Consider the following 20,166-nt stretch of genomic DNA (forward strand, 5'->3'; position numbering starts at 1 on the left):
AAAACTGCTTCACAGCTTATAAATATAAAAATTGTCCACCAAATCAAACGTGGTCCAACCAACATGCAGGGGGGAAAAACAAGATATAAAAAAAGGAAATGATGTCATAGAGAGAACCCCTGCAGACTCTCATGACTGTGTCAATAAGGTCAATAAGTCTCTTAAAGTCCCCCTGTGGTGAAAATCAAGTTTTTAATGTTGTTTATATGTCTATGTGGTGTTTTTAATATGCTTTAAGCAAACCATGCACAAATTCATCAGTCAACACCGCTGCTGAGTATTCTCTTCTTAAAATAGCAGTGATCTAAAGACAGGTTTGAAATCGCTGGTGTTTCTTACGTCACAAAACTTATAACCAATCATGTCAAAGTTTGGGCGTGCTTTAGCATTTCATTACCAGCTGCGAAACAGGGGAGTCTCAAGAGAAGCTAGGTTATCTCGCTATGTTTCTGTTTATTTGAAAATTGGGTACATTTAGCAATATAGCATGTGACTTATGTATATGATGTATATTATTATGTTACGATGAACTATATGCCTTTCTCCACTGACATCAGTTCAATGCGTTTCTAAGAATGCTGATGGCGAATGGGAACATGGTTTGTGTAACATTAGCCACACATTATTAGCTGTTTGATAACGCAGTCAAGCAAAAGGCTAATCATAATAATTACCGTTATGTGTCCGACGTTGCAGAGAGCGATATGTAAAACGCATTACCATTCCGATACATCGACTTCATAATTCAATTTAAACTTAAAAAAAAAAATTGTTTACAGTTTTTATGACCATCCACAAAGTAAGATTTTCAAAGAAAAGCTTTTATTTTTAATGTAAGATTTTTTATTCTCAAATTCCCCCTCCCCTTTTCTTTCTGTCTGTGACCTACATAAAGTTGTAAGATGTCAGGAAACCTTATAAATGCCCTTGAACCACAAAATGACACAGCAAAGTCTTTTCTAGAATGTTTTCACACCAATCACTGGCCCCACAGCTGAAGCTATTGGAAAGCTGACACAGTTATAACCAAGACAGATAGGATTTACGATAACAAATATAACGATGTATTAACCATGGGGCTCCATCGGATGACATATTCCAGCCCAATTCCATGATTCATGACATCATGGCCTCGCTTTGGTATTTCCCAAAGGGGAGTCTGACTTCACAAAACTTCTCAGTATCTCAGACCACCAGAATAGTTCATCTACACCTAGCTGTCTCTCTCGAGCGTCCCCATCACCCTATAATTTTCTTTCGTTTCTCTGAGAAAAGATTTCTATTGGTTCATGAGGGTAGGGTTCATGACCAAAGATGGATCACTATCTGACTTGAATTATCCCATTAAATGTGACACAGCCAAAGACCACAAAAGTGCTGAAGCAAACGCAGAGAAACTAGTGTCAATGTGATGACTTTACACTTCTGATGTTCGGCAGTGATCTTTTTGCTCTACACAGCAGAGTCAAAGCACCATAAATGAATGCATCGTGAGAATAGTCCAACATCGGTCTATAAAATAAAAGTATTATTGCTTGTGGTTTATCACTGAAGATGATTCAATGATCGTCTGGATTATGGCTTTGCAGGGGAGCAGGCACAAGGGAGTCTGTTCAGCAATAAAATGTCAATATAAACCCTCAGTTTTCCAGAAAATTAAGACAGGAAGACAAGCTCTTATCTCAAAGAACAAAACTCATGTTTATATGTCTCTTTAAGGATCTAAAATGTAACAGGTCTTAAGCAATATTATTAGGCACATACATTCAGTAGAATTAACATGTTTGATTATTAAAATGTTGTTTTCCTAAGTACTCCAACAAAAATGTATAGCTATAAGGATATAAAATGTAAACACACTTTGTGCAAACATTAAATGAAAGGTCTTAAAATGTTATAAGCCATAAACCCACAGTCAAGTTGGCTTTAAATGTTTTGATTATTAAAATGTAAGCCATTAGTACAATAAGGTGTATATTTTATCCAGCACAGCCATAAGAGGGAAATGTGTTCTCTGTATTCAAACTTAATCTCTAAAATAAAACTGCATTGTGATGATTTCCACCGTCTCTATAGAGAAACGCAGAAAGAGCGAAGAAATAAATATGACTGATGGAGGAATGGACTCCACTGCCTTACAACAAATATTTGTACAGGAATTAAGACTCTTGAGCTGTAGAGGAAACATTTGTCCTCCTCCATAGAGCTTGGAATAATATTCTTCACGTTTCCATTTTCCAGACAGTCTCATCCAAACTCATCTGTTACAGAAGCCCAGTTGGACAGCAACATATTAACTGTCGAAAAGACACTACTTTACGGATTAGATCTTTAACACTCGAAAATGAAAAATTTGCCTTGTTGCATTGCTGAAAAATGGTATTAATACATGGAATGTTCCCAAGCATGATCAGCAACATAAAAACATGAAGGCCGTGAACCCCATGAGTGTGAAGATCACAGACGCACAGTGGCTTTGCGCCCGGCTGCATGGCAACTTGAGACAACCGCTTTACTGAAACTAGGATGCTGGGTCACTTCCAGCAGGGAAGGGAACGGGAAAAGTGGAGGCAACTTCAATGCGCTCATGCTGTAAATGAATTCATCCACCTCCACACTTCCTCCCACACACACGTTTTTCGACCTAATCTACAGCGACCAGTGGTCAGCGTCTGTGTCGCTCGCCCTGTTTTTGGGAGGGTGGACACGACTCACACTACAAGGGATGATGTGGAAGGAGGTCAGATGGGATACCTCACTTTCTACCCTTGGATATTCTTTCAAACATTGAATTTTGACCAGTTACAGCTAGATGGAGTAAAACTCCCTATACGATGCCCGTGAATCTGCACTCACTGAAATCAGCAGAAAATTCTACAAATGTGTTCTTTTACTAAATGCTTTGGCTACTCTGATTTCCAGACTCATTTAAAAAAATTCTCCACGCAATTACAAAAACGCAACAAAACGTCTGGCGATTGGAGATAAATGCTATTTATGTTTGTTGATTTTCAACAAATCATCTTAAAGTTGTATTTCGGACCAATCTGGTTGCCTTCGGGTTCATATTAGGACATTTTACCTTGGCCCAGCCTTTGGGAGTTCTGCTGCTCCTGTTGCTGCTGCTGTCTCCGCGCCAACTTCTTCATCTGAAAAAATAACGATAAAAGCACAATCAGAAAACTTCGCGACTCCCCAGACCAACTCTCGGCTATCTAAAGAGAGATGCTCCTTGTTGTTCACCTCTGCTTGAACTACGCCAAGCTTGATCTGGCTGCATTATATTATCCGCAGCCTTTTGAAGATAAAATCAGTGCTCTGAGGTGGGTTTCAGACGCTAACGTAAGAGCAGGATGGATGTGAATACATCTCTCTCGAACTCTTGGGGAGTTTTTTGTGGAATGCGTCGAGAGGTTAAGCTTCAGGCAGATAGCGAATGAGATTTGCTGTCTCGAGCCTCACTCGCTCTTTCCCTTTTGGCAGCGGTTGCGAGGACTTTAGTGCGTTGTTGGAGGATTACTTGCAAATTGTTGTGTTATCTGGTCCTTGGATGTACATTATCAGGTTTGTGCGGGTAATACTGGATGATTAATAAGGTACTCACCTTAGCTCTTTGGTTCTGGAACCACACTTGAACCACGCGCACGCTCAGGCCTGTCTCTGCAGCCAGCGTCTCTCTTACCTAGATTACACACACACACAAAATCATTTATGTCTTTAGTGATAGGTCTGTGTATTATATATGGAAACTCATTTCAGAGTGTTTAAAAACATTACTCAGATTTTTTTCTCACTATTGAGACTTTATCTCAAACAATGTGACTGTACATCTCACTGCATATCTTACAATTGCAACTTTTTTGGTTAGTGCAACTTGACCTTACAATTGCAAATCATATCTAACAATAGCTTCTTGATATTTCACAATTGCTACATTTTCTTGTTAATTTGACTATTTATAGCAATGTGACTTGACATCTCACAATTGCAACTTCATTTATCGCAATTGTGACTATTTTAAGGTTAGGCTACTATATATTACAATTGCGACTCTCAATTGAAACTTCATGTCTTAAAATTACTACGTTAATTAAAACTCTTAACTGACACTATTTCATGCAATTGCGACTATATTGCAACTGCATATCTTGTAATTGCAACCTTTTCTCAGTGTGACTTCATGCCTTACAATTGCAATTTTATTTCACATAATTGCGACTTGATATCTCATAATTGTGACGTCATATCCCACAACTGTGATTTCATTTCTTGAAATTTTGACTTTGACTTTATATGACTACATGTTACAGTGTGACCATATATCATATCTACGACTAAAACATTTTAACTTGTTCTTAAAACTTTATTTCACGTAATTGTAAACTTTATATCTCACAATGAGACTATTTCCTATTTTAAACTTTATCTCATAATTTTCTGTTTTATTTTATCTGAGTGAGAAATGACTTCCACAAAAAGAGAAAGGAAAGTGAGATCTAGAGGAACTCACCTTCCGGCAGGGTTTGGAAGACACCTCGAACGATGCCTTGAATGCGCGTCTCTGCTGCGTGGTGAGGATGGTACGTGGTCGCTTGGGTCTTCTTGGGTCTTTCCCATCATCTCCCTTCCCAGTGCCTCCAGAGCCCTTTTCCGGCTTGATATCCAGTTCCTCATCTTCGCTTTTCTCTGGAAGGAAATCCATCATTCAGAAGAATCAGTATTTACTTTTAAAACTCTGCAACTTTTTGACAACCTACTGATAAATAGATGTTTTTGTTCTTTTCAATTTTCGGAGATTCAGTCACAGTGCATCCATAATGAAAGGAGACACATGTGGTTTTAATACTTTTGTTATCAATTTATTAGTGCACGAGTGGGCCACATCCACTGCAAGACTGCAACTCTGACTGTGAAGTATGTGAATTTGTCATTGGACTGGACATTGTGTCATTTAAAATTAATAGCGCACAGCTTTGGCTGTATTACACTATATAAATCTTTGATAAGAATCCAACACACAGCGGATACAACGTTTTGGGGGAAGGTATGAAAGTGGAGTACTTATGGGAAATGAGGTCTAATATCCAGGGGAAGTGAAACAGATAGCAAAACCACAAATTCAAACAGCGTACATGCTCACAGAACATAGGGCAAAAAAGTCAACACGCACAATTTAAGCTCACAGATCCAATAAGTTCAATTTGATATCTCGCCCCATATCACAAAATGTACACTGCCTGTTCATATGAACTAATCAAAGTGTCTCAATTAGTCTTAGGTGATCCTCGGGCGGGTTAATCAAGCCTGCCCTGTGTCGTGGTAATCTCTCTCAGTAGGTCCAGCTAATGTGCCATATTCACAAAATGGCTCCTGGCTTTCATACTGTAATTATTATAGTCAAACGGGGGATTGGCTTTATTGTTCAGTGGGTGGAGGTTTCATCCAATAAGCCACATCAGCTTGTGTTTTATTGAATAATAATAGTAATTAAAAAAAAAGGTGCCAAACTCCATAACGTGGCCCAGTTCAAAAGTTAAAAACCCAAATGGGCACGTTCCCAGCGTGACTGTTTTTCGAGATTAAGGGCTTCTGCAATTTGGCACCAGTGGCTTTTGTGGCATCAGCAGTGAACATCTCTGGCGATTAGGCCTGCAAATGGTTTGGCCTTTTTAAGTAATCAGCGGGAGATACAAACATGATGGGCCGATTTGCTCCTCTCTCGCATCTGTTTCTGATCTCTTTTTCTGTCAGTAGTGTGGTGTGCTGCAAACCAAATTAATTCCTTGCCATTGCACTTCACTTCTTGTGTTCAGGTCAACTTAAAACCCAAACACACATACAAAAAAAGTCTAACATTATAGATGAAGAACAGAAAAGATACAAACGTCATAGAAAGTCAATACAGTCTTGGTGAAGCATCTGGCAAATTTCTCGAAGTTTGCTGCGTGCTTGCGCACGTTTAAATGAAATCCACATGGGGATGTTAAAAGTGAGGCTTGGTGAGATGCATCATTACGGTGAAGTGAGGGAAAGGGCATCCGATAAGGAGTGAGGGGATGTTGGTGAGCAGGGCATAAAATCCCTCTTGTCACTCAGAGATTCAAGCTCATCTTTTTCCAGCAACTTAACTTTAACATCAGACAGCACAGTGTGGCTTCTCTGTCAGACCTGCTCTTCCTCCACTTATAATTGTTTAAAGGGGCCATATTCTACACTTTTTGCACACATTTCCCCCTTTCTTTTTCTTGCCCATACAATTGAAATAGAAGTCAGTTGCCTTGAACCCCATTGGCTTTCATTGTAAAAACAGTTGAAACATTCTTCAGAATATCATCTTCTGTATTTGCAGAAGAAAGAAAGTCTTCGGATGAGAATGATATTCTCCCTTAATAATAATGTTTATGAATACATTGACATCATGGTCTATGGTGTATAGAATACCTGAATCTGAGTCATCAGGACTGACGGAGCCGAGCAGGTCTTTCTCCCTCTCATAGTCGCTCTTGCACAGCAGCTGTCCGTCCTTCAGGACAAACTCATCCCCTTTCCGTAGCTGTCGGTCACACACACAGCAGCAGAAGCAGTTGAGGTGGTACACGCACTCCAGCGCCCGCATCACAAACTCTGTGGGGGCGATCTTCTCCAGACACCCGTTGCATTTGGTCGCAAATAACCTGAGAAAGTGACAAAGAGAAAGAGAAAAAATTATAAAAGGTCAAAAAATAAATAATAAATACTTTGTTCTGAACCTGTCGATCAAACATTTGGGGTCGATAAGATTTTTAAAATGCTTTCAAAAGAAGTCTCATGCTAATCAAAGCTGCATTTATTTGATAAAAAAAATACAGTAAAAACAGAAATATTGTGAAATATTTTGCACTACTTCAAATAATTGTTTGCTATTTAAAAATTATAAAATGTAACCAATTCTTGTGATGACAAAGCTGAATTTTGAGCAGTTATTACTCCAGTTTTCAGTGTCACACTGTCAGAAATCATGCTTATGTGCTGATTCGGTGAAGAAACATGTCCTATTATTATGATCAATGTTGATAACAAAATATTGTTGTAGAAAGTAGGATACATTTATTCCCCCCACCCCCCCAAATTCTTTGATGACAGCATTTATTTTAATTTAAATTATAGATAAATTACAATAAGGTTTCATCTGTTAACATTAGTTCACTTCATTAGTTAATGTTAATCTCAGCATTTACTAATACATCTATCTGTTAACATTAGTTAATGCACTGTGATCTAACATGAACATGAACATTTTATTAACTAACATTAACAAAGATTAATATATGGTGTAGGAATAATATTGTTCACAATTAGTTCATGTAAACTAATTTATTAACTAATGTTAATAAAACGATACCTTATTGTAAAGTGTTGCCAAATAGAGCTTCAAAAATGTCAATTTTTATCTATTTAGTTACACTTTATTGTGTCATTGTTACAGTGTAATTATATATTTAAGTAATGAGTAATATTAATTAACAACATGTACTTACAGTACTATAGGGTTAGGGTAGGATTAGGATTTGGCTGAGGGTTGCATGTAATTATGCACAATCTACAGTTATTGCAATGGTAAGTATGTAACAAGGACACTGTAAAATAAAGTGTTACCAAGTATTTTTTTAAATCTCACTGACAACTTTTGGGAGTAATACCTGTACATGTAGCAAACAAACAAATACATATATATTTAGACTATCTATATGGTGAAAAAATAACCACATACAGGTTTGAAACATGACATGACGCGAGTAAATAATGACTTTTAACATAAGAGTAAAGAGTCAGAAGGCATCACAGCACTGTGAATGTCTTTACATATGCTTGTCCATCATAGTTTGGTGATTAAGGGGGCAGGGGGCATGAGGCTGAGCCCCTGAGCGATCTGCTTTGACACTGGCTCATCTGTTAATGCAGCCTGCATAACCCCTCAACGCTTCAGCAGAACCCAATGGGAGGAAATACGGGATCACCTCTCGACCCAACGCACCAGCAAACCTCAATCAGCGGCGTGGGCCCTCAGCTCCACTGGCTTTACCCCACTCACTGCAGTGATTAGACAGGCTCCACCGCCACTCACACAATGATACTGAAACGGGAAGTTATTTCTTAGAGAAGATGGCTTAAAAAGTGTTTGCATTTTATTTCTCGAGATATCGTCTAGTAATCAAACAACAACCCTATTGATCTGAGAAAAAAATAAAAATAAAATAATAAAATTGTATGCAAATTTACACTATATCGTTGTGAACCTGCATCTTCATCTCCTGTCAGATATACTCTAAAATCATACGCCGTGCCACAATACATGTCTGTTTACATAACAGACCGCGGCCTCCCCCGCAGCCTTCATTTCCTCCAAAGGGTGTCGATAAAATCATTTTGCTTTCATTACAGGCAGAGATATTGCCATCCTGCTCTCATCTTCTGAGGTTCAGCGGGAGCCCACCTCTACAGGAAGCGGGTGTGTGTGACAGTGTCCAGCCCATAAAAGCTGATTTATTAGCCTTGGTTCTTTTGTTTGATCTGGCTGGTAGGACAGCTGCCCCGGCGCTTGTGCGTATCTCTGCGTTTCATCTGTGGCATTGTTCATCGGGGAGGGAGAGACAGGGAGAATGCCCATCATCATATTCTGTTGATGGTGGACAGGGTTGGTTGACAGTGATGAATATGTGTTAATATGAGTTCAGATGAATATGTGTAAATATGGTGGGTTTTGTGATGGTAATTTCATTGTGAGATGGTGATGGGGGACTGATAATGACAGCCCGCTGGACACACGACCAGCTGCATCGCTGTTTGTTGGAGTTTGTATAGATGGGTACTTTTTTTGTCGCGACTGTTGTTGTGCACGTCAGAGATTCTACGGGCGTCCTTTGAGCTGTCACGAGAATAAACCGACGTAGCATATAGTGGAAATGCCTTGTCATTTATGGAGCTGCATCATAATTAATGCTGGAAAAATAACTGGCAAATACTCATTGGAGGATTCTGTAGGTTTCATGTACTTATGCTTTTTGATTATTTCAGTTTCTGTTAAACTTGTATTTTAGAGATATGGGAATTTTCAAATTGGTGTCCACTAGATTTGAATAAAAACATAAAACAAAAACATCCCACTTAAATCCCACAGATGTATTTACATTACAGATTTAGATACTATAAATCATTACTATAAGTCTGTCATTACCTTAAGTTAGTAACTATTTTCCAGATTTTGGAAATTACATTACAATATAAATGTGTATAATTTTTCCCACCATAAATGGGTCTTTATACATCAACATATACAGCTGCCATGAGATTTTAGCTTCCTCACTTGGAGGGTATTATTTGGGGGGGGGGGGGGGGGGGGGGGGGTCGGGGGGGGGGGTATTGGGTCATCATATTTAGGGGTTTTTGGCATCAAAAAGTTTAACAACCTATTTTTTTGGAGTATAACAATATGGAGCAGGCTGTACATAAGCTTATAATCTTTTATTTATTGTTGGACAATAAGAAGATTAGAAGATTTTGATTTGCCAGTGGAAAACTATTAATCCTAACTAAACTGTTGGCATGTCGACAATTCTCTTGTGCTCATGGGATATGAGTCTACCTGGCTCCGTTTCTCCAATCTGAGCGAAGGAAGCAAATGAATGTTTCGGAATACACCTTCATCATTGTGTGTTTAAACACAGCCTGATCTGTTGTGGTTACTCCCTATTGTTCAAGCAATTATGTCCATACAGATTTCATTAATCAAATGAAAATATATATGTTTTTTTTCCCCCCACAACAAATCAAGTATTGAGCAAGTATTGAAGATTAGCACGGTTGTCATTTTTGGCATGAAGACCACAGCACTGTGATTTGATCTTCTGAAACATCTGTAAAGAACATTAAAAAAAGATGAGTGGGTAACAATAACAAGATGATTTAGCATATTCCATCATATTTATGGAATCTCTGCTATCTAAACACATCCAAACACACACAACTTTCATATTAACCGATGGCTGACACAGTATTTTGACTGGATTAACCAGTTACATGCCAGATCTGTCAAAAAAGTCAAACATAATAATGGATCTGTCATGACTCAGTCCCAATCAAATGTTTATTCAACAATGTGAATCCGCGTCAAAAATTCCAGGGCGATAAAGGCCGGAAAGCACAGGAAATGAACCCTATTGAGCAGTGGTGACACTTTCTAGTTTCGCCCGCTCACCTCGACGCCGCCCCGCTCTCAGGATCCTTCTCATCCAAATGAAAACATTCCCTTTCATCCGTCTCTTTTCTTCTCACCTCCTTTTCCCCCACCCGTCCTAATCTTGTAAGCCATTATTTTTCTATTTCCCCTCTCTGTCACTTTGCATTATTTTTGCTGCTGTAATTCCCATTTGTTCCTTCTGGAATCTTCCTGTCCTGGCTTTGTCCCGGCATCTAATCCGGACTTTTTGGCTGTCGTCAGCCCCCCTGACCCGTTCCCCATTCTCAGCGGGACCTCTGATGGAATAGCCACGCATGACGCCCCTGCTATAGCAACCACACCTCCGCAGGAAGGCGACGGCTAACTTTTCGGATGGGCAGAGAAAGCCTTTCACAAGCTGGCAGCAGAAGTAAATCCTTCTTGGAGGAACAAGGGGAATTAGCAGGGAGCAGTGGAGTAGGGATTTAACCCTACCCCTTTTTTTCCCTTTTGAAAGGCACAGTCACTTCAACTCCCACTGATCGCCACAATCAAACAGGGCAGAGGAGGGGGTAAAAGAAAAAGAGAGAGAGGGGGTGAAAGAGAGCAGCCCAGTGAATGACACAAGCACTGGATTGTGGAGGAGCCCCTAATCCCACTTTAATACCTTTCCAAGTTCAGCGCCGAAAGAATGCGCTTTAAAACAACACCGCAGTGTGAGCAGGCGAAGGCCAACCAGGTGGGGGGGGGGTGCTTTCAATCCCCCGTAACATTACCTGATTAGCCTGGGTGAGCAACGGAGTATGGCTGCGGAGGGGAACACCAGAAAGGACAGATAGGACGGACATACTAGGATGCTACGCGTCCTCTGGAGGGGATTTCTATCCTGTGGTCTGAGATGAAAGCACAAGAGAGACTAGAGTGTAGAATACTACATGTTGAGACACATCTGGGCCTTTTTAAACGATCTGCCTCTACAAACTCAATAAGGAAAAGTACTACCATCGGACACAAAACACAAGATCGTGTTTGTCTGTAGGGCTACAGATCTCACCTTTCCTACTCTTGGTCTTGGTCTTGGGGAGCAAAACGATTCTGAAGAGTCATTTACATTATGTATTAGCGGACACTACTGCTCAGTTCCAAAATCAAATTAGCTGCTTATTAAGACTGTTAGGATGCCTTCTAAAATACCTCAACAATAATAATTTTGTATAGCACCTTTTGAAATCAATCGGGAGTCGAGTCACCAGTGCAGAGCGCAAGTTGCTGCCTATGCAGAGCAAATCCGTTTTCATTCTATAGGAAGGCATGCTAGCCAATAGACTAGGCAAGGCGGCTGACTAGGTTGATAAACAGCTTATTGTGGATACTATGATGAGAGTGAAAGAGTGTATGATGAATCATAAAGGTGAAATTACAGTGCCAAGACTATGTCAAGTCTATTGAGTTATTAATTCAAATTACAACGAAAAAAGACTTTAAAGAGGATTGGGGAGGGGGAGACTTTAAAGTCCTTTAGACACCCAATTTGTTTGTCTTGAGGATGTCCGCTCCCCACCAAACACCTGAGCGCACAGATTAGCAGATAAGACCCTCACATTTGGATCAACAGGCACAATTCATGCAGCGCGGTGCCAATATTGATTCAGACCCTCCCAGACCAAGACCCCACAAGTCAAATCAGAGATAATCCACACAGATGACTTTGGGAAAGATCATTATGTGCTTCCAGACTCTCATAGTTTAGTATAGTCACTGGTTGATCATGGATTAAGACTGCGTGTTCAGCCAGAAGAAATGTCCACCATTGGAATCTCAGCAAAACAGGTGCTCTATCACCAGAAATCACAATGAAGTAAACTAAATTTATATAAACAATCAAACCAAAATTTATTCAGACACCTTCAACATTTCTCACATTATCACAGTTTATTCGCTATAGTTTAGAAAATGGTAATAAAATATGGCAAGAACTCAGAGTTACCAAATCAGTTGATATTTCACTGGTTTTGGCCATCCTTCTGTTAGACTGTCTCACGAATGAATTAGGTTGAATAGCTGTCAGTTGTCAGCTGTTAAATTTAAGTACACAATTAAATAATACCAATTTAGGTCAACCAATTACCAAGCAATGCTTAATTTTGTTCAGTCTGTGGTGTAAACAGGTCGCATTAGCAATTAAAGAGAAAACACTTAAGCAAAACATGGTCAGGTCAAAGTGTCTGTATAAAAATGTATACATTTTTCTGATAGTCCACTGTGTGAAGAATCTTTGGGTATAATATGTCACAGTTTACTTTATTTTGCTATCCTCACTTCCATAAATGAACTATAATGTCCTGCACCCACTAGTAAAAAAATATACAAAATTATGTCTGAGTAATTTTTGGTTTGACTGTATATATATATATATAAAATCAATAAAAAATGCTCATTGGGACGCAGGTTTGAATCTGGCTTGCATTAAGTTCCAACCTCATTCCCTTGTTAAAGGCAAAGGACCCCCAAAATACTGCATACTGATCTTTACATTCCCTGTTTTCTGGCATGATATTTTCCCTGCAGGCTTTCTGCGTCTTGCACGGACAGAGCGTTTGACAGCTCATCAGAGGAAGAAATTTCTGTGAGATAAAAACAAAAACGAAACAGAGCCCAGAGTCTAGGCCCTCATCTTCCAATTCCTCACAGAGCGGTTGCCGTCGGAGTATGCATATTCTCTTTGAACAGCTTATGAGCAACTTAAAGTGTGACAACATCTTAAAGCTTTCACCACATGTTGCCAATGATTTCCCGACCACTAAAGACCTTTCCCTCAATGCCTCTAACTCGCTGATAAGGATCACATACCCAGAGGAGATTAAAGATGAGTCTAGAGAAGGGAGAGAGGTGTGGGGGAGTGTGCGGCTCGATAATCGTCGTACATTTAGCAACACATGCTCTCATTCCCACCTATCCTCTTGTCTGTTCTGAACATGCAGGGAACGAGAAAAAAAAGAAGCCTGTAACGATTTCGGAAAGGATTCTTATGTCACCACATTTCCATCAAAGGCTCCGTCTAACAGCTGTAAACAATCACTTTGAAGACAGTGAGTCCCCCCCAGGCTTCTTCAACCGAGCCCCCCAAGCCTGCGATGTGTTCTGGTCGTGTCAATCATGAAGACACAATCGCTGAGGTGTTGGAGAAGGGGGCCGGTTGAAGGAGACTTGTCAGACTCTGCGTCAGGGAGCTACCTGGTTACAGTATATGGCTTTCATGAGCTTTTTTTTTATTTTTATGTGACATAGATCCCAGGCTATTTTGTCTCCTGGATACCAACACAGAAAGAGAGAGACAAAGAAAAGGAGTAAAAGAGAGCAATTTAGGGTAGCTTCACAGTTACAGATTCAATTTGAAAGACGTGTGAAGTGGTAAAATCATTTTTGGATGCTAAAAATCCTTTGGGAAAGATTATTCTCATACTGTATCTTGTATTTTAGAAAATTCAAGAATTAGATATAGGTGAAGCAATGTTGTGTAACATTTTATAGACTGTTTTTGTGTCTCATTCTGCTATTTACAAAAAAATAAAAAAATAAATCAACAGATGCATTCTGGGAAATGTAGTGTTCATTCATCCAAAATTGAAATATGATCAAATATATACACTACAAACATCTATAGATGGCCTTTCAGACATCCGTCCATCCATTTACCTAGACAATCCATCCATCCATCCATCTATCTATCTATCTATCTGGATATACTGCACATTTTTGCATTTTATAATCTCAAAGACCATCAAATTAAAACCCATTTATATTACTTAAAGCTGCAGTCCGCAGTTTTTCCTCTTTGTCGCCATCTCTGTTCGAAATCTGCAATTGCAGTTATTCGCGGAATTATCAACTTTACGTGAGTTGTACTTCGACACGGCACAGCGTGGATGAACACAATGTTTGAGGAGACTGTGAGGTTGTCTATCACCGCGCCGGTGTGGATACTGTCATTCAGAATCACAGATTATTATTTTTGGAAGTATGACCAACATAATAATTTCACCGGAAAATGTCATCTGAACAAGTAAGTAACATCCACTTTTGTTCTGGTTCTGACATTGCAGTAAATCGCGCTGATTAAATAAAAAAATTGCTTATCATATCACGCAAAACCGCGCAAATTAAACTTTGTTCTCAAATTGTTAATGTTAACAACGTCAGCATTGCGTGACTACATGTAATGTCCTTTCGATATATCCTTGTTTTCGCATGGGTCCGGTTGCAGTCTCTTTTTTTCTGTAAGTTAGCCACTCCGAAGTCCGAATGAAGTCTTTTGCATTTTACAGCGGGTGAATCTGTTGTCACTGGTGATTGTCGTTTGAACCTTTCTGGATCCGCCATCAAATTGATAAGTTGAATTATATCAAGTGCTGTGAGAAAAGGCTTTAAATCTCCACCTCCAGCATCCTCACACGCAATATAGCCTACTAGCCGAGACTCCTTCTTTATGTGTACAGATGTGACGTAATGACGCAAAGACATGCTCGAATCTCCCGCGGAAATCCACCAGTACCACTGGAATTAAAAACATTATTACAAGCTTACCGCTTTGAATCGAGCTAAGGCAAGCAGAGAGTTTTGAACACAGGCTGGTTATGTATTTTCTCAAATATGTATTTTGGATAATTTTTAACCCAAAAAAAGCTACGGACTGCAGCTTTAAGTAAATATGAGCACAAAAAATGCAGCATGTGAAACTAAGTACAACTTCTAGCCAAAACCATGGCTTGGTTGTGAACGACCAACATAGATAAAGTTTCTACTGGTTTAGAGTGCCATAAAATCATTGCTCTTTAATATTCTTTAAGAATAACTGCAACACTTTTACCAATTCGGGGGGAGAGATTAAATGCAATTGATCATAATTCAAGTCCTTAAACTTTAAACACAGACTAAAAAATGCTGTTTCATTAGACAAATACCATAATCATTAAAGTAAAACTTCTCTTTAATAATCCATGAGGAAATGGCCCTCTATTACTGCTTAGTATCAGCGTTTCTTTTCGGCGTGGAGAGATTACAGTGTGAACTAATGAAGGCAAATAAAGAGTGTCTTCTCGATACTCCCCTGGGCAAGCTCAAGTCAACGCTAAGAGCTGCTTAATCACCTCCCTCTCTATACTAAATTAGCATAGTAATGGGCTTTAAATTGAGGCTCTTTGTTTTTTAATTAAACTCCCAGCAGGTAAAAGTAAAACACATTAGACAAGAATGTGCACCTTCATTACTGGCCCAGAGGTGTTTTCTTCCATCAAACAATCTTTGGACTCTCTCTCTCTCTTGAAGAACACTGTGGGAAGATCTCAGAAGACACGTTTCATCTCTCATTTTGTCCCCTGTACGTTTAAAATATCTATCAAATTAGAAGCAAACCGTTTTTGAAGCTTGTGGGGTGTTGATGATATGCCTTGTGGCTAACAAATGGCTCGTAAGCCGCTGTATGAGTCACCATATCAGCAAAGAACGTTCTGTGATCATCTACCTCGTCGTGATGGATAAGCGGATTTGTCTAGACAGGTTCTCCTTTGGTCTATGACACCATTGTCTTATGCATCTATGAATGCTGGGAGGTTTTTAGCGCAGGTAGGTGGCTGGCTGGCTGCAGGGATTGTTATTCATATTTGTTTTGCAACAGCTGATTTATTACCCCTCTGAATTCAACACCTGAATTGCTATATGTGGTACAAAGGAGCTCACACGAATTCCCACAATCATGAATCTGCCATTTAAGAATATTAAAACAATCAATGAGGTTCACAAAACATCTAATCACCGCAATCAATGTAAAAATGATAAATATCTATGTCGCTTTGCGCATGCCAAAATCAGCTTTATGGCTATCAGCATTATCATCATACACATTACACTGGAAACTCTCATTATATCACATATTTCATGACCAATCTGTGTTTTTGAGTGTGCTTTAGATCTAAAAACCCATGTGATGTTTGAGGACTTCAATGAAATTAGTGCCTCTGAATTCTGTCCTATTCTTTTGGAAAGTGGTTATGTGACATGTTAACTTTTCTCTTTCTGTTCACAGAAACACATGTTTCGTGCAGCTCCTGTTATACATCTGACAGGATAATATTCCACGCATGGCTGAAACTCCTTTATTGATCTGACAAACTGAGCGGTATCACACAACACGAGGAGATATATTCAAATATACGGCGCATTTTCTACCTGGTTGAGCGGTTAAATTATTCTCAGGCGTGATCATCAAAAATGTCCATGAGTAATGTTATGCTTTCTGCTCCGATGAACTGAAAGACGAAGAAACTTGAGGGGTCATTCGCAAAGGTGGGAGGCACGGCTGAGGGAGAGTATCAGTGTCCAAACATGTCTACACGCTTACCTCAATGCCTCTCAGCGAAACACGGGGCCAAGTGCAACATTCACAGACTGAGTTAACACAACTCAAGCTGTCTTAACATATTTTTATCAGAAAATTGGTGCAGAAAAGTCCATCTATTACTCCATCTATAAATTCCTGTAGACACAGCTCTGTTTCAAGACCCAGGGAGCCACCTTGTTGCCTATATAGGCAGCTGCCTTCTAAGGTGGCATCAAACACATAATGGAACATCACAAATGACTGATTTATTAAAGTTCTTTCCTCTAAGCTTGTCACAAATATTATATATTTGTGGCAGCATTTTTCAGCTTTTGGATGCAGCCAACATATGCCACATATAGTTCCTGGAACAGCTTTTACTTTTATCATGGTTTAAATGGTGTCTATGTAGGCAGCATACTAGGTTTCAAGTGGCACACTATTCAAAGAAAGAATAAATCTGACCACATAGTTTAGTATTTGCATGATAATATATCGTTCAAAAGTTTCGGGTCGGTAAGAGTTTTGAATATTTTATCTCTATGCTCACCAAGGCTGCAATTATTCGATAAAAAATACAGTAATACTGTAATATTGTGAAATGTTATTACAATTGAAAAGAACTGCTTTCAATTGTAATATACTTTTAAATGTAATTTATTCCTGTGATGACAAAGCTGCATTTTCAGCATCATTTCTACAGTCTTCAGTGTCACATGATCCTTCAGAAATCATTATAATATGCTGATTTGGTGCTTAGAAAATATTTATTATTATTATCAATATTGAAAACAGTTGTGCTGCTTAACATTTTTGTGGAAACTGTAATACATTTTTTTTTTCAGGATTATTTGATGATTACAAAGTTCAAAAGAACAGTATTTTGAAATATTCTTTTGTATCTTTAAAAATGTCTTTACTGTCACATTTTTCCACCATGGAATTTTAAAAAAAATAATTTTTTTTATCTCACAATTCTGAGAAAAAAGTCAGAATTATAATAATTTATAAATGATTTTAAACGACAAGTTGTACACTTTAAAATAACTGAATTGTGAGATATAATGTCCGAATTGTGAGATATGAACTTTTGAGGGGGAGGGGGAAAAGTAGGAATTGTGAGACAAACAGTCGCAATTACCCTTTTAACCTATTTATTTCATGGCATAAACAAGCTTCTAAACATTGCATGTGTTCTTGCTAAATAAAGTATTCATTGGAAAAATCAGAGAGAAGGATGAGTGTGGAAAGATGGCCACACTGATATGAAAAGGATATGTGAGCGTTGGAGGTTGAGTACACAGCTAAGCCTGGTCATCAGGCAGACAGGTACACAGTGTGTGTTTGGACAGCTGTAGATCTCAAGTGAGCATGCTCAATGCAGAACCACATCTCATGTGTACAAACAGACAGTGCTACTTCTCACAAAACATGAAAGAAAAGAGGGATTGAGTGGGCGCGAGCACGAGGAAACTTATGCAAGAACTGACCACTCTGAGTCAGATTTACAATAAGTCAAATAGTCAAAAGAGTTTTGAGACTTTATATGAGATGATCAAACAGCATTCATATCTTTTCTAGAAAGTAAAGAAAGATTAAACAAGCCTAAGGTTGTTAACCGGTCTATTTTGATGGTTTTAGAGGGACACTGCCTGGTTACTGGTCTTAAAGGGATAGTTCACCCAAAAAGGAAAATTAGCCCAAGATTTACTCACCCTCAAGTCATAGGTGTATACGACATTCTTCTTTCAGACGAATACAATCGGAGTTCCTGGCTCCGAAAAAAAGAAAAGTCCTGGCTTAAGTTTGATAATGGCAGTGAATGGCCGTGTCTGTTTTGAAGTCCATAAAAGTGCATCTATCCATGATAAAAGTGCTCCACACGGCTCCGGGGCATTAATAAAGGCCTTCTGAAGCAAAGTTTGTGTAAGAAAAATATCCATATTTAAAACTTTATAAAGTAAAATAACTAGCTTCCGGCCAAACGAACATCTAAAGTCTAACGAAAGTCTAAAGCGCAACTTATGCGAGTAGTGCGACGCACTGCTGATATTTACGCTACGCCTTGACATACTACGCTACTTCCGACGTCACAAGTTGCGTAAGTTGCGCTTTAGGCATAAGTAGACTGCATATGAGCAGTCTACAGTCCCCCCGGAGCAGTGTGGTGGATCACTTTTATGATGGATGGATGCACTTTTATGAATTTCAAAACAGAAACAGCCATTCACTGCCATTGTAAAGCTTGGAAGAGCCAGGACATATAACTCCGATTGTATTCGTCTGAAAGAAGAATGTCATACGCCTAGGATGACTTGAGGTTGGGTAAATCATGGGCTAATTTTCATTTTTGGGAGAACTATCCCTTTAAATGGTATAAGCTGGTCTCCTAACCCAATAGAGCTGATGTTTAGCTAATTTAACTGGCTGGATTCTCAGCCTGCACATCTTAAAATGTGCTCCTGTAAAAACCATCAATACAGACCAGCCTAATGAGCTTGGCTAGGCTGGGAGACCATCCTAAACAACTTATGACCAGCAAACCAGCTTTTAAGAGGTCTCTTTGCAGCATGGAAAAGAAGAGATTCATAGATATAAAGATCAGTGAATTTCCCCCCTTTTAGCATCTCCCAAACCCTTTGTCATTGTGCTACAGCGTGTTCCCTTGTAAAGGAGGCAGAAGGGCGTGAGTTACGGGCAGAGCTCTGCAGACTGCTCTGCTTCTCATCACAGTGTTCTGCTCTGTAACTCTAGCCTGCAGTAATGCTCATCTCCTCTCTGGCCCCGTTGGAGACCTGACATCTTTACAGCACATGCACTGCAAATGAGAGAGCATCTGAAAGAGAGAGAAAGGGGGGAAGCGAGGACTCTTGATTCAACTCTATATTTGAAAAAGTATACGGGTAAAAAAAAAGCACTCAATGAGGGGAAAAAAATGGAAGGAACAAAAGAAAAATGACAGAGGAAAGAGATTTTGTAAAGCAAACAGACAAAGGACTCCCTGTAAAGTTTTCTGTACCTATTTAATAATGCTAATAACTCAGTGGTTCACCCTTCCAAGCCACTTTAAATGAGGTCTAACAGGCCTTCTTGCTGTGCAGGCCACTGCAGACAATCTGCTTATAGTGGGACTAATAACTCTCAGATGGCATAACGTATGCTATGAGCCATAACTTCCTATAGATAGCCTATAATGAAAGGAATATTGGTCAGACCAAATCCTCGGCATTAGCGCCGGTCTCTGGTGGATGCCTTTAGATGAGGAGCATGGACAATGATTGACCAGCATTTAATTATGACACTTACCGACTGGACATATGGTGAAATATTATTAAAAATATAAATAATAATATGATTGAATATTATATAATCAAAAGTCAAATTTGAATATATATCGAACCAGTAAAAAGTTTGGAAACGTTATTATTTTTAACGTTTTTGAAAGAAGTCTAATGCTCACCAAGCCTGTATTTATTTGATCAAAAATACAGAAAAATCAGTAATACTGTGAAATAGTATTACAATTTAAAATAATGGTTTTCAATTGTAACATACTTTAAAATATCATTTATTTCTGTAACGCAAATCTGAATTT

General features: G+C 39.0%; 1 protein-coding gene across 2 annotated transcripts in view; it reads right to left on the reverse strand.

Moving 5' to 3' along the window:
* Nucleotides 1-20,166, reverse strand: part of lmx1bb (LIM homeobox transcription factor 1, beta b) — a 69,756-nt gene that overhangs the window by 3,812 nt on the left and 45,778 nt on the right. For both annotated transcript variants that reach the window (XM_056237492.1, XM_056237491.1), the window contains exons 4-7: nt 6,442-6,674; nt 4,511-4,686; nt 3,605-3,682; nt 3,083-3,149 (exon numbers count right to left, since the gene is read on the reverse strand). In XM_056237492.1, coding sequence (XP_056093467.1) covers nt 3,083-3,149; nt 3,605-3,682; nt 4,511-4,686; nt 6,442-6,674 — 554 coding nt within the window. The remainder of the gene's footprint in view (nt 1-3,082; nt 3,150-3,604; nt 3,683-4,510; nt 4,687-6,441; nt 6,675-20,166) is intronic.

The sequence above is a fragment of the Rhinichthys klamathensis genome, unplaced genomic scaffold (assembly GCF_029890125.1).
Source record: "Rhinichthys klamathensis goyatoka isolate OS25496 unplaced genomic scaffold, OSU_Roscu_1.1 h1tg000487l_1, whole genome shotgun sequence".
Lineage (NCBI taxonomy): Eukaryota > Metazoa > Chordata > Actinopteri > Cypriniformes > Leuciscidae > Rhinichthys > Rhinichthys klamathensis.